At 37.3% G+C, this 15,649-nt stretch overlaps 1 protein-coding gene across 1 annotated transcript in view; it reads left to right on the forward strand.

The window, feature by feature from the left end:
- The window catches only part of Tmeff2 (transmembrane protein with EGF like and two follistatin like domains 2), a 269,707-nt gene that overhangs the window by 1,707 nt on the left and 252,351 nt on the right, over positions 1-15,649 (forward strand). Inside the window, exons 2-3 of the mRNA XM_055616977.1 lie at positions 1,246-1,355; positions 8,575-8,704. Coding sequence (XP_055472952.1) covers positions 1,246-1,355; positions 8,575-8,704 — 240 coding nt within the window. The remainder of the gene's footprint in view (positions 1-1,245; positions 1,356-8,574; positions 8,705-15,649) is intronic.

Here is a 15,649-nt window from a genome sequence, read left to right on the forward strand (position 1 = left end):
TCATAAACATAAATGGGCATTGTTGCCATGGTCTGGCCTGGTCTCTAGCAAGTGTGCTTATATTTCATTATCTGTAAATAAAATCCTGATACAGTTAAGTCTGCCTTCGAATCAGGTTGCCTTTGGAGATGTGTAAGTAAAAAAGAAGTGTGTATAACTTTTGAGAGGAAGTGATTATTAAGTGTCACTTGTAGGTGGAGGCATGCACAGGCCCAAGGGATGACTAATATAAATCCTAAGGGGAAATTAATATGCACCACTCCAGTTCAGCCTTTGTTAAAACAAGTTGAAATGTACAGGCCTATTAGATTTGGGTCAGTAGACTGACTTTGTTCTGTTTTTGGTAATTTCTAAATTTGGCATTTTATGAAACTCAACATGTCTCTAATTTATTCTTGGTTCCTGCATTCATGTCTGCTATCTTTAAAAGAATAAGTTCCACTTGGGAACATAACATCCTTAAAATTTGATTGTGGCTAATGTTGATGACTTTGTAGTTCAACACGACTAGTTTGTTTCATTCTGAACTAAAATTGGTATAGGGAATGACTACCTTAAAGATGAGGCTGGCAATGAAGAAATGCATTATGAGCCAGATAGCTCAAAGCTGTGTGCACTAACTAAAAAGGAAGAACTGCATTTCTAGGAAGGTTGTCAAGAACTTGGCAGCCCATTCTCATCCCTGTTAACTTGAAGGTGATCAATCTGTCTTTGAACCAGAGAGACATTCACAGAAAGCACCAATCCTGTTTATCTTTATTATTGAGGTTTTGCTTCCTCTTTGATTAGAAAAATTGTCAATAAGGGTCATTTCAGACGTTAAAGCAATTAAAGACAGAGAAATATTAAATGGCATCCATAGGCCATCACCAGATCTTTTCCAAATTGTTGAGTTTGGGTCACTGATATAGCCCACTTAGTCAGAAAAAAATAAATTAATTAGAAAGCTGAGAAGCAAGTATCAAACTTCCATTCACACAGTCAGTATTAAGCTAAGCTAAATTTAAGAAAGCATGCCCAAAAGATGATATTGAAGAAGAATTCACTAGGAAGCTGTTGTAAAAGTATGAAATATTATTGGTCACTTCACTAGATTTTGAGATTATCACTAGAAATCAACCTTGTGGAACATCTGTGACTGTTGGAATTAAATTTTAGGAAAATTTGTCTAATGCCACAAAACAGAGGTTTCTTTAAAAATCCATAACATTTTAAAGTGACTGTAGCACTCTTTTTAAACTTGAGGTTATGATGACAGAGAAAATGATCTCTTCCTGTGTGACACCAACACCTGTAAATTTGACGGGGAATGTTTAAGGATTGGAGACACTGTGACTTGCGTCTGTCAGTTCAAGGTAAGAGATCTGATATTTGCATCTTCAATTCATTAAGGAGAATGCAAGGCAGGGAGTTTCTTTTACAACCCATCATTTGGCAATTTATAACTGTACAGACTCAAAGGGAGGTTGGCATGAAATAAAAGTACTGCCAAGAGAGCAAGCTGATGTCAGGAAGACATATGCCTTTTACAGACCTGTGTATGCCTTAATCAGAAAAGTAAGGGGAACAGGGGTTTTCTCTGAAATGAACTTAGTGGCTGGTTCTTTGATCACCTACCTCCCCCTGAGGGGGTAGCAGCCTTACCAGGCCACAGAGGAAGACAATGCAGCCAGTCCTGATGAGACCTGTAGGGTCAGATGGAAGGGGAGGAGGTCTTCCCCTATCAATGGACTTGGAGAGGGGCATGGGAGGAGAAGAGAGAGGAAAGATGGGATTAAGAGGGGTTGGGGGAGATGCTACAGCTGGGATACAATGTGAATACATTGTAATAAATAAAAAATAAATAAATAATAAAGTTTAAAAAATTGCCACTGAACATAAACAGCTTCAGGTTTTACTTTTCAGATGTAGAATGGAAGTTATGTCTTCCTAAATTGTCTTTGCAACTGACTGAGGATAATTGTCAAAGTAGTCAGTGGATAGAAGGCATGGACTTGTACTTTTGTTCTTCACAAGACCATCATCTCTCCCCTTTTTCATTCTATTGTTGTTTGTTTTAATGGCCTTTGGTTTCCTGTCAATACGATACAATTTTATATTACCCTCTATTAATGTTATTCCAAAACTACTGTGCCAGTTTGGAAATCATGAACCTTTTTGGTATACATTATAGTTTCTGAGACTAGCACCACAAATGACAACAGAGTCTTCTAGGAATCCAAATGAGCACATAGAGCCTCAAGCTGACTCATAAGCAGGATAAAGGTACACTTTGTTATGTGTCATAGACGATTTCAACAGTTCCGTAGAAAAACATAGTTATCATCAAAACAAAGTTATCATCAAAACTAGTTTTTAAAATTAATTGAAAATGATAGAGCCACTGTTGCTATTCAATTATTATCATATTTTCTACCATGAAAATCACTGGACTCTCTTTCTTCTCAAAATAATCACATAATCATATATAACCTCAAATCACTTGGATGAATTAATTGGTTGAATTAATAACTTATAATCACACTTGATTGTTATTGAATTACATTTAAAACAAATATTCACACATAATTTAAACTGAGGCTGTATGCTTATACCTAAAACTATGAACAAGATCAGAAACACTTCCAAAATTATAAGAAATGAAAGTATAAAAAATACAAACCCGAAGTTGAATCTAAATATGTGATTTAATATACAATGTTGAGAATTGATTTAATATTGAATATTGAGGACTTAACATCTTGGTGAGGCAGATAGGAAAATTCACCTTTAAATATGGCTTGAGTTACTTTTAGATAAGATAAAAACTTCCTGGGCATTATTTCCTCCTTTTTGAGAAGCAGAGAAAGCCAGTTTGGTGGTTCAAAGCGCCTGAAGACATTGCCATAGCTTTACAGATGTGTCTGTGCAGACCACATAAATGTGGCATCAGCTTTCAAAGTCTCCACCATAGTGACTGACAGATCACTTACTTCCGATGAACTAAATGAGAGAAATGGAGCATGAGAATTCTCAATTCATAATTTTTACAAATAATAGCCTAAGGGGGTGGAGAAACCCAGTTGGAGGAATCACTAAAGGCTCATAGAATTTTATAGATTAAAAAAAAATTAAAGGAACTATTTGATTTTTAGCTCTCACAGGGATTGTTTCTCAGTCAAGATATTTGCTCTTTTCGTACTGATGAGTGAATATACATTGACTTAAGTAATTGTGGAGTAGGTTAGGAACAATAAGTGAAAATTTGTATGGGGAATATAAGTATATTTCCTAATTTCCTGCTGGAGTATATTGGCATTAACAACCATCATTATTTTAAGAGGGTAAAAAGGCATCTTTTTTAGTAGTAAATTTAGATTTGGTATATGTATCAGAACTATTGAATGTCTAAATCAAGGTGATGACTATATAAACTTGTGCAAGTTGCGTGAAAATGATAAACTATGCTAAGCTAGGAGTTGCTTGAATTGGTTTCTCCTCAGTCTTCAGGGTTTTGATGTTGTTTTGTGGGTTAGTTTACTTTTCTTTCATGTTTTCTTCCTTTCTGTCTGATAAAAAGGAAAGGACCTGAAAATCCTTCTATATAGTAACCTAAATTTCTGTTTCTTGTGCATTTTCAGATATAAGCATGAATTGTTCTATTTAAGATGGGATGTGCATTAGCCTTTCTGTATGTGAGATAAATTTCGAACATAAATGTGTTTATTATGCATAATTTAAAATGTCTTCCAATATCTATTATTACTAAAACACTAAAATAAACATGTAGGATTCTGAGTTCCCTTAGATACTTTAAAATAAACTACTTTCTACCCTTCAAAACTCACTCAGTTCTTATAACTAAGTTAGATAAGTTTGTTTACATAGCTCATTATTTTTTCCATTCCTTCATCCTTCCCTCATTTTCCCTTCTTTCTTCTTCTACAGTGATGGTGCTAGGCAAGTGCCCTACCATTGAGATACACTCAAAGATCCTTTACATCATTTATAAGATGAGAACATTTGTGTCTGCTAATATAAATAATTTCCCATTAAGTAAGTCATTATTCTAGAGTATGAAGCCCAATAAACCAACTATATATTTATATTTAATTGCCCCAATTCTATTTTTTCATTATTATTATGCATGTAAACAACAGCAGTGTCAATTTATTATAGAAAATAATTATTAATCAAAACAATATAAGTTGAACATCTGTAACACAGAAATCTAGATTCTGAACTACTCTGAAATCCATCATGATGTTTAAAATTTCTTGAACTCTTCAAGCATTTTAGACTTGGAGTATTTTGTATGAATAACTCACGGCATTCTCAGCTGAGGGCTCTAACTCGTGCCTGATCACCATCTATTGAGCTTGGCCCCTCTCCACCTACATCTCTTTGCATGGGCTACTTTGGGCTTTAACAAAGCACAGCAGCTAGGTTTCAAGGGCAAGCATCCAGAAAAAGAGGAGAAGCCAAATAAAGCCCATGTCCTGTCATGATCAAACTGGAGAGTCATCGTCACATCCACCATAGTCAAAGCCCTGACCATTTTAAAAACCACCAATACAATACATGCACGGAGATGTTGTCTCAGTAAAATAAAAGTTACTTTAGGAATGGTCAAACAGCAGCTCATACAGATTTTTAAACATTTTCTTCTCCAAAAGAATATTATTTTATATCTTAAGCTATTCTTCCTCAGCCTTTGACAACTGGGAATATAACAGAATTCACTTAACATCTGTTGAGAAACTTCTCCGTGCCAGACTTTGTGGAAGGGGCTGGCGACAGATAAAACAAGTCACATATATCTTCTCTAGATGCTGAATTATCAGCTTTAAAATCCATATTAACCAAACAAGCACTTAATCACATGGAAATTTTTATCATCTTTTTTCCCCCCTGGTACCAAAAATGAATTCCATATATCTCAGAGAGTCAAGTTGTTGAAAAGTCGTGTATGAATGTCTTAAGCAATGTGGAAACCTGGGGACAAAATCATTTTATTGAAAACACATATTTCGAAAATAAGCTTGAGATTTTTTTAAAACATAAGAAAAAATAGAATCACTTATTCCTCATGGGAGATTATATAACACATACACTTCCATAATCTCAGATTAATTTTTTTTTCTTTTTCATTAACCAGAAAACTTTCTAGTCTTTGGTAAGTTGCTAATCATCTACTTGCCCCTTATTCAGACATTGAAAAATGCCATGACGACTTCCAACAACCAGTTTCCAGAATTTGGCATATTTCAGGGCAGCCATTATCCTAGTCTCACATAGAGCGTTGTAGCGTATTCCTTTGCTTTCTTATTCTGAAAGCATAGCACTTCAGTGTGAATGTTAGGTGGTGACTCTGCTAGTAAAAATATGTCATGAGTGGCAGATAATTTCCATTTGCTAGGTGATGTTTACAACGAATCTTGTGCTCTTAAAGCATAAATTTGTTATGCCTCCAAATATCTCCAATCACCACTTCAAAAACTTACAAATGTTTAACCATTGAGTAACATGCCCAACCTCTATATAAAGATGGTGAGAGAAAAAATCCAGGACTAGACTAGACTTGAGCCTTGGTGACTGAGCGCACCCCTGTCCTCTTGTGGTTTTCATTTTAATGAGTGCAAGTCATGGTACCAAGGGCCAAAAGCATCGTGGTGATAATCTACAGTTAAGCTCTTCTCAGCTCTGCACAAATCCCCCATTTGGCTTCTGCATGGAACTTGGCATCTCTCTTTTAAGCACTGTTCACATTTGGCTTACTGCATCCCACAGAAGTGACATATGAGCACTTTATCAGTTTATTAACTATTTTAAGATGCATATCAGCATCGTGTCATAGCATTTGACAAAGATAATAAAATCTTTCACCCCCCACACACAACTCAGTCCATTCGCCTTCTATTTGACCACCTTTCTGAAGCACAGGAAAAGGTAAAAGAGGGAGGACAAAACAAACTTAGACAGATGAAAATGTGAACCCAAATAATCTGTATACCAAGTATTGTCAAGCTTGGTTATTAAAAGATGTCCAGGGGCATGAATTCCAGACCCAAGCACAAGAAGTCAACAAAGCAGCCATATACATCAAGTTTAACTCTCATGTGTCTAAAGAAAAGGCAAGCCAGTCTATTGTCTAGTATTTGCAGCTCCTTCCTTCCTCCTCTCCTCTCCAAGCCTCAGGTACCCCTGTAGCTTTGGAGAAGCCCCAGAGTCCACCTGCATGCTGTTGTCTCAGTCCTAAACCCTGCATATTCATCCAGTACATGATCATCCATTTGTCCTCCTGGCCATGAGTATGAAACTCACACCAGTCTTATTTATTATTTTATTCTCTAATGCTTCTTATTTGAAAACTCAAATTGTCACTGTTGTTTTGCTGTTGTCGTTGCCCTGAGTAGCACCTGGTCTTACAGTAGTCAGCAATCAGAGGTAATTTTAAAAATATGTATATGTATGGAAAGCTCATGAAGATGTCCAATCCACAGGCATCACCTATCAGAAGCGAACTGTTTATTAACTTAAATAGTAGCAATAGATTACCAAATATCATAATCAAATCAATTTCATGTGTAGCTGTATAAACACACTATATCTATAAACCAACAGTATGACTATGGAATGGAATTATTAAATAAATACAGGGTATCCAGAAAACTAATTATTAATTGTAGAAATAAAGATGAAGATTTCTAAGATATGCAGTAAATCATGCTGTTAGAAATTGTAACCATAATAATATGATTGCCATAAAATTTTGATTTGCTGTTTGGAAACATGTCAATTAGTAAAATTTAATATTTAAATTATCCGGTGATAGATAAAAGGCAAGACTCATGTGTCTTTCATTCAGAGATTTATATCACGTGACTTTCTCAGGGCAGAGGACTGGGAAATGGCCAAGAAAATAAAGTACTTACTGTGTAAGCATGAAGACCTAGTTTAATCCACATTTCCGATGTAGATAGCGCACGTCCAGGACTGTGGCTTGGGGAGGCAGGCACAGGGTGACAGGGTGATCCCTGGAGCTTTGTAGATAGCCAGCTCTCTTGCATCTCCAAACTCAGTGGGAAATCTTGACCCAACACTAAGGTAAAGAAGTGATTGAGAAAGACATTTGATGTCAACCTCTGGCTCCTACACACCAGTGCAAACCTACACATGGACCGACAGGCACATACACAATGTACACATTCACAAAATAAGTACATAAAAAAAAAAAAACAAATTTGTCAGGATGACTAAGCTTTCATTTTGTAAAGTTAAGACAGAGCATAACATAGATTGTTGTGAATAAAAGGGTACAGTTACTGTTAGAAATTATAGCATAAAATATGTCTCAATCTTTCATCAACTAAAGTTTCACCTTATGCCACTTTTATTTTATGCTATGTTCTTTAGCATAAACTCTTGAGTTAAAATTTACATGTGATAGACTTTTAAGAATATAGACATGCTTATTAAAATTTCCTTGCTACCTGCATAGGTTGTTGATTTATTTTGTATGAACTGTAAATTTATAGAAAGTCAAAAATTCAAACATTTTACTTAAAAGTCAATAACAGAAAAGCATTTTCACGTGTACCTGCATGCATGGTTTTCCTCACTGTGATTTGGCATAGGCAAACCTTGATAAGAAATCGTCTTGATCATTTCATTTGTTATGATTAAACAATGAAATGCATCAGCAGTAGTAATCAGCAGATAATCACATCCTGGTGTAATTAGCAGGTATAGGACACAGCCAAGTATCTCTAATGCCTTAGAGTGTGATTATAATATGATGGCTCTACCCAGTAGGTTGCCTGGTTTTCATTGTAAAAATATGTAGTTTTTGGTAATGAGGTTTTTTTTTTTAATGAACATTTCTCTTTCTGAAACATATTTGAACAGGGATAGTTTGGAATATTCAACAAATTTGATATATAGTTTACCACCTGTGAAAGTTTTTTCTCTATAATCCAAAGTCTTGCTTATATATATGCCATTTTTACCAATATCCAAAGCTTCCATGATAAAAGTAATTAGCAAATCAATATTTTATCTGAATATTCTTTAATTTATCAAGATTAAAATTCAGTAGAAAAATAATAACTGAAGAGTAACTGGATATTCTAGTTCTGGAATTTCAGCCAAATAATTCTGCTCTCAAGACAGCCTTCATCCTTGATTTTAATAGCTTGACATGGCTGAGTTTTTATTTTCACCTTAAGAAGTCAGCAAGGATACCTAGCAGGAAAAAATTAAGTAACAGTGGTTTGTTTGTAGTTACATCTTTTGTGTGCTAATAGCTCAGTCACTTTCTTGGAATCACCCAATCAATTTAGATACTTTGTGTTGTCTCTGTCTAAATCAAATGAAAATTGGCCGACTTGACATCTCCATTGTGTATCTTTCAATGATGCACTTACAAAGCAAAGACTTGTAGAATACAACAGGGATCCCTGAAAACCATGACATGTGCTTTGGTTTGGAGATGGTTATTTGTGTTTAGTATGTCTGAGGGCTGCAGAATCCAATAACAACAACAGTTTTTTTGTTTGTTTGTTTGTCTGTTTGTTTTATATCTTTGTTTCTTAGTGCAACAGCGACTACGTGCCTGTGTGTGGCTCCAATGGAGAGAGCTACCAGAATGAATGCTACCTGAGGCAAGCTGCCTGCAAACAGCAGAGTGAGATTCTCGTGGTCTCGGAGGGATCCTGTGCCACAGGTACACACAAGTGTCTCTGAAAAAGATTGTGAGTCCAGTGGCTTCTTGTCTCCATTGAGCTCCGCAAACCAAACTTCCTATATATGGACTAGGGGTCCGTTTATTCTTTATTCTTTTGTACATTATTTTTGTGGATTGTGGGTTTTTTAAATTTTAAATACATCTACAAGAAAGAAGAAATGTATCTTCTGACAATTGGTTTCTTTAAATACATATGTTGACTACTGAAGATCAGACAGTTGAATAAAATGTAATTAGAAATCTGAGTTGATTGCCCTCATACCAAATTTATAGGTAAAGATTTTGTTTGTTCAGTTGATTATTCCTTTGAGAAATAGAGTTGTCTTCTAAAGTGCACCTTTGCAAGTTTGAGTTCTGAAGATAACAAGTATTTTTGTGGAGGCACTGATGTTAAAAATTTTCACTGTAAAATGTGCTGGCTACCACTTAGCAGATCATACTGAAGAATGCATTGGCAGTGTGAATAATTTACACTAACATCTGTCTTTCTGACACAGTTAAATTCAGATTCTATAGAGCTCTTTATGTTGTTGTAAGAATGATGGAAGGAACATAGGGAGGGAGTAAGGAAGGGAAGGAGAAAGAAAGAAAGGAAGGGAGGAAGGGTAGGAGGGAGGGAAGGAAGAAGAAAGAAAGGAAAGAAGAAAGGAGGGAAGGAGTGAGTGATTAACAATGGAAGGAAGTGAGGAAGGAAGAAAGGAAGGGAGGGAGGGAAGGAGGGCAGAAGGAAAGGAGGGGAGGGAGGGAGAAAGGAAGGAAAAAAGGAAATAAGGAAGGAAGGAAGGAAAAGAAAGGGAGGGAGGGAGGAAGTCCATGTGATTTTTAGTTTTTCAGGGTAACTTGTTTTATTTTGCTGCTTGATTATTTTTGTTTACTTTTCTTGCCTTTTATTGTTTGCGTGTGTGTGTGTGTGTGTGTGTGTGTGTGTGTGTGTGTGTGTGTTTGCATACACGTACACACACAGTGGTTTTTATGACCCAGCAATTTACAGGTAGGCACGGTGAGCACCTGCCCAAGTAAACAGCGGCACAATACACAAGTTCTTTCAAAAACAGCAAAAGAGTGTTAGGGATTCTTTTACGTAAAAGTCCTTCTGGGATAACAGTTTTTTCTATATTAGGTTGTAACATGAGAAGTATGTGTTAGTTTGTTGGGGTAGGGTATAAAATGAGCAAGAGTAAAAGTCTTGACTCCCTTAGAAGACTGTCTTCAGCCTACTAAGTGTTGGGGGTGAATGCTACGCAAGGGTGCCCTACCACAGTTTCCAAAGGAGCAGAGGACAGTCCATCAGGCACACTTCCCAGCTACAGCGATACAGACTTTTGACTTTGTGTTGGTTATTAAGGTGTCTTTTTTGAGTGATTCTTTGCCTCTGGTTGTGAATGATCTATCTGGAAGATGGTCAGGATGGCAAGCCAGAGTGGCCTGTATTTACCACTGATTTGGCAAAGTGGGACGTTGCTGCTTGGGCTGGAGTGAAAAATGTGTATAAAAGTGACAGAAAGTGTGCAAGTCAGAGGGCAGGAGTCCCATGCAGAAGAGAACAAGAAGGCTAGCCTCAGAGTAGGCAGCAGGGCATAGAAATAACACTAAGAAACAAACTATGAATAAGTCACCAAGCCAAAAGGCAATATAAGAAAAAAAATACTTTAGAACTAATGGAACAGATATAAAAGGAACCTTTGGACCTCAGTTAACTCTGTGGACAGTAGGAAAAAAGCTTTGCTTATAATTGTCTAGGAGGAAAGCTAATTTGTACATCATCCAGGGAAAACCAGCAGGTAGGAAGCGGTCATAGAAGCAGACTAGGAGCCGAGGTTATGGCAAGTGGCATGGGTACTAAAGATGGTATTCTTTTTCCCAACCTCTGAGTCCTTGTCAGTCCACACACTCTGATTCATTCAAGTCTATTCATGCTTGTTCCCAGTGTGCTGCTTTTACTATGAAAATAAATACTTAGCCAAGTAGAAAATTTAATCACAATCAAAGAAGCTGTCCTTACCTCATTTGCATACGTAGATTTCTGCAGGATTTAATTAGTCAGCCAGTTTAGCTGAATGCATCTTCTGTTGACGAGTGAATCTAAAAGGGCTTCGGTCTGAGCAGTGATGGAGAAACCAAGCGATTAACCAGGCTTGACAGCAAATAAATTGGGGTTCTGACTTTTCTTCATAATTTTCCCATTTATTTTTAATGCTCTTTGACACTGAGTGGAGGTGGCAAGTTGTATTCTCTAGGAATAAGAGGCCAGAGAACACATTTATTTGTTCTGTGTCATTAGAGTTGCTACTCTTTATCTAGCATGTAGCCAGTCTCCTTGTAGCCAGTATCTCTGTTGGCTTAACTTCTTGCCTTGCAAGAACTGAGTTGATAAAGGGCCCAGATCTAGGTCCAAGAGTATCTTCTCTTTGCCAGAAAGTTTCTGCCTCACTGGGACTTTCTTAGTCTTCTTATTTCTGGCTTGCTCTGATGACTCATCCTACAATTGAGAAAACATTAAAGCTTCCAATAAGTATTTCATAATGCTGCTGTTGACTACAGTGACCATTTTTCCATTTATTCTCCCTTTTGTCCCCCAGCTATTTAATTTGGGTCAAATCAAACACTAATCATGTGGACTAAATCTCCTGAAATTTTAGAAACCTATGTGGGAGATAAAAGCCAAAACACAAAACACTCCTATTTTTTCCCCGACTTTCCCTAGGCACATACACACACATATATACATACGTATATATGTATATAAATATATATATATATATATATACACATATATTTATACTCAAAAGATTAAAGATCAATAGGCAAGATGTTTTCTCAACATTTTAGCTACTGTATTCCAGACAGTGCACACACATTTATCGTGAGCTGCTGTTCATTATATTCATTAAACAGAAGGAATAAACTCAGGAAGGTTGCTTAAGATTTCTCTTGTCATTTAGCAACCTGGACCCTGTGAACCCGGCTACCCTTTTCTTGATGTGTGTCAGATTCAAGTGTGGAAGGACAATCATCACATTGCCCGGCCTGGTGGAAGTTCCTGATTTTCATAGGAAATGAGAAATAGATTTCATATACTGTGAGCATATGGGCAGGATGTGATAAGCCTACTGCATTACAGCCAGTGACTCGGTCTCTTAGAATAAAAGTAATAGTGAAGTAAACTTTCTTTTTTTTTTTTAGACAATATATTTTATTTTTTTTAACTTTTATTAATTACACTTTATTCTTTTTGTACCCCCCCATAAGCCCCTCCTTCCTCCCGTCTCGGGCCCACCCTCCCCCCGTTTCTGCATGCATGCCCCTCCCCAAGTCCACTGATAGGGGAGGTCCTCCTCTCCTTCTTTCTGATCTTAGTCTACTAGTTCTCATCAGAAGTGGCTGCATTGTCAAGGTTCTAGGTTATCTCCATGGATAGTCCTTGGTTGGAGTATGAGTCTCTGGGAAGTTCCCTGTGTTCAAATTATCTTGTTCTGTTGCTCTCCTTGTGGAGTTCCTGTCCTCTCCAGCTCTTACTATTTCCCATTTCTTACATAAAATTCCATTCACTCTGCCCATCAATTGGCCATCAGGCTCAGCATCTGCTTTGACAGTCTGCACGGCAGAAGCTTTCAGAGGCCCTCTGTGGCAGGTTCCTAGGTTGTTTCCTGTTTTCTTCTGGCTTTCATAGGCCCTCTGTAGCAGGTTCCTAGGTTGTTTCCTATTTTCTTTTTCTTCTGATGTCCATCCTCTTTGCCATTCAGGGTGGGGACTGAACATTTTAGTTAGAGTCCTCTCTTTTGCTTAGCTTGTTTAGATGTACAGATTTTAGTGGGTTTATTCTATGTTGTATGTTTATATGAGTGAGTATATACCATGTCTGTCTTTTTGCTTCTGGGACAACTCACTCAGGATGATCCTTTCCAGGTCCCACCATTTACCTGCAAATTTCATGATTTCCTTATTTTTCATTGCTGAGTAATACTCCATTGTATAGATGTACCACAGTTTCTGCATCCATTCTTCAGTTGAGGGGCATCTGGGCTGTTTCCAGCTTCTGGCTATTACAAATAAAGCTGCTACAAACATGGTTGAGCAAATGTCCTTTTTGTGTACTTGAGCCTCTTTTGGGTATATGCCTAGGAGTGGTATGGCTGAATCTTGAGGAAGCACTATTCCTAGTTGTCTGAGAAAGCGCCAGATTGATTTTCAAAGTGGTTGTACAAGTTTACAATCCCATCAGCAGTGCAGAAGGGTTCTCCTTTCTCCACAACCTCTCCAGCATGTGCTGTCACTTGAGTTTTTGATCTTGGCCATTCTGATGGGTATAAGGTGAAATCTCAGGGTCGTTTTGATTTGCATTTCCCTAATGGCTAATGACATTGAGCATTTCTTTAAGTGCTTCTCTGCCATTTGATTTTCCTCTACAGAGAATTCTCTGTTTAGCTCTGTTCCCCATTTTTTAAGTGGATTACTTGGCTTGCTGCTTTTCAGCTTGTTTAGTTCTTTATATATACTGGATATGAGTCCTCTGTCAGATAAAGGGTTGGTGATGATTCTTTTCCAATCTGTAGGCTATCGCTTTGTTTTGATGACAGTGTCCTTTGCTTTACAGAAGCTTTTCAATTTCATGAGGTCCCAATATTGATTGTTGCTCTTAGAGCCTGTGCTGTTGGTGTTCTGTTCAGGAAGTTTTCTCCTGTACCAATGAGTTCTAGGGTAAACTTTCAAATTAATTCAAAGTCAATTAAAATCTTAGCTATGAAAGTATGCTCAGAGGAAACTGAGAAAACATTGGCCTGGATTCAAGCACCAAGGAAACACCTGGTTCTGCCCCAAGGAAACAGTTTTGTCTCTAAAGAATGTTGTTCTAACTGGCGGAGTATGTTCCTGGTGCAGAGAGAAGTGCATGAGCCTTTTATGAACTGTAATTACTAAAATGTCAACTCATAGGATTGCAATCCTAAGTTAGTTCTATATTTGTTAAGAAATAAATATAAAATATAATAAACATATAGATAAATATATATTAGGAGATATATTTAAATATATTTATATTAAATAATATTTTATATATATTATATATTGTAGGTATACTTGTTTAAAAATATATTTCATTTTTGTCTTATATCTTTTTCTCTCTACTCTACCCTAACCCCTTCCATCACCCCAACACCAGATAAGAGAGAGAAAGTGCTAGTTGGAGAGGGGGTGCAGTTCTCTTAGCTGCTTCCTGCTGGTTAGGGTTGTAGGGTTCCTTGGAGCCAGTCCAGGCCTCATTTCAGGAGATCTCCATCTTCTTGTCTCACAACAGCAACCAGGAGCAGCAAGGGGGAACCAAGAGTGGCATTGTTCTTTCTCAGAGCTCTACACTCTCTGGGCGCTGGCATTTATTCTCTCTCCAGCATCCCCAGATTCAAACTATCTGCTGCTGGTAAAGACCTCTTTTCAGAGCCCACATGAGGCAAATAATCTGTTGCTGGGGACCATCTGAATCAGTCCCACATCCCACACCTGGTGCCAAACCAAAAAATATGTTTATATCCACAACAATATACAAATATATAAGGATATCTATTTATTCATAACACACACACACACTGTGTGTGTGTGTGTGTGTGTGTGCGTGTGTGCGTGTGTGCGTGTGTGCGTGTGTGTGTGTGTGTGTGTGTGTTTTCTATCAATTAGCTCACCTTTAAGCAAAGGGTATGGCCCAAAGACGTATGGGCAGTCGCGGTGGCTGCTAATGAATTAGTTGACATTCTTGTATAATACAGTGTTAATGTGAGTTGCCGCCAAGACTTACTGGTCAACTGCTACTTCTCCATGTCAGTGTTAATGCCAGAAAGTGGAATGTGCTGTGTGAGATGCACCCATTCTTCCATAACTGTCAGTTCCATGAATTTGTATGTCCCTGGTCGTTCTATAGAGTGTTTCTCAACAAAATGTCAGAGACCAGGAAAAAGAAGAAATGTTCCATATTAATTAAACTAAATACGAACAAAAATTCTTAGAAGAAGTTTTTGCTTTAAGCTTTGAATCCTGAGTGCAATTCTAATGTATAATAGTAACAGTATATCTGAAAGAAACTACAAATATTATCATATTACCTAGTATTAACAGTAGAAATCCACAATGAAACATATTTAGAATTCAAAGCAATAAGCAGAGAGGATAATATCTACATTTAAGAACAGATGGAAACTCTATAGTCTTGACTCAGACCGGGGAACTGGGTATTTCTGGAAGCTGTGTGCTCAGAAAAAGACACCTTTATCTACTTATAATGACTTTGAAGGGAGGCAGGAAGAAACAGAATAAGAAACAGCTCTGGGTGGTGTTTTTCTGCCAGCCTGTCTTAGAGTCTGCCCCACAGAAAGCACAAAGACAAACGCTAAGCTCATTTCTTCTTATTCAAAAGACAGTGCTTTCCCTGCAGATAGACTCCTCTACCGTGGGTATGTGCCTCAACCCACAAGGTGCTCCCTTAACACTTTTATCTTTGTTTATAAGCAGTTTATAAGAACACAAGTCTTCGTTATGTGTTTGCCACATATACTTCTTAGTTTTGAAAATATGATTACCAAAGTGTCTCCTCACGCCAAAGTCTCCAAATTCAGCCTGATCCAAGTTAAACCTGGGAGGATTGCCCACACTCAAGTTTAGGACTTTCCCCAAAGCTCTATGGTACTGGTCTTATAAAATTTAACAATAAAAAATGATATCTTACTTATATATCAATAGAATTAGATTTTAAATTGAGAAAATTGTGTATTAGCAGATTAAATGCTACTAATTTTCACATCAATGATATTTCAGCACTGAGATAGTAAACGAGCTGCTGGGGCAGGCTTGTGATCCCTGCACATTCCAGGTCTTCACACAGGAGGGCCAGGATTCAGGGAAAGCTTCCCTCCAAAGCAATCTACAAATCAGCCTGGGTTA

Source organism: Psammomys obesus, unplaced genomic scaffold (genome assembly GCF_907164565.1).
Source record: "Psammomys obesus unplaced genomic scaffold, mPsaObe1.curated_primary_1811, whole genome shotgun sequence".
NCBI lineage: Eukaryota > Metazoa > Chordata > Mammalia > Rodentia > Muridae > Psammomys > Psammomys obesus.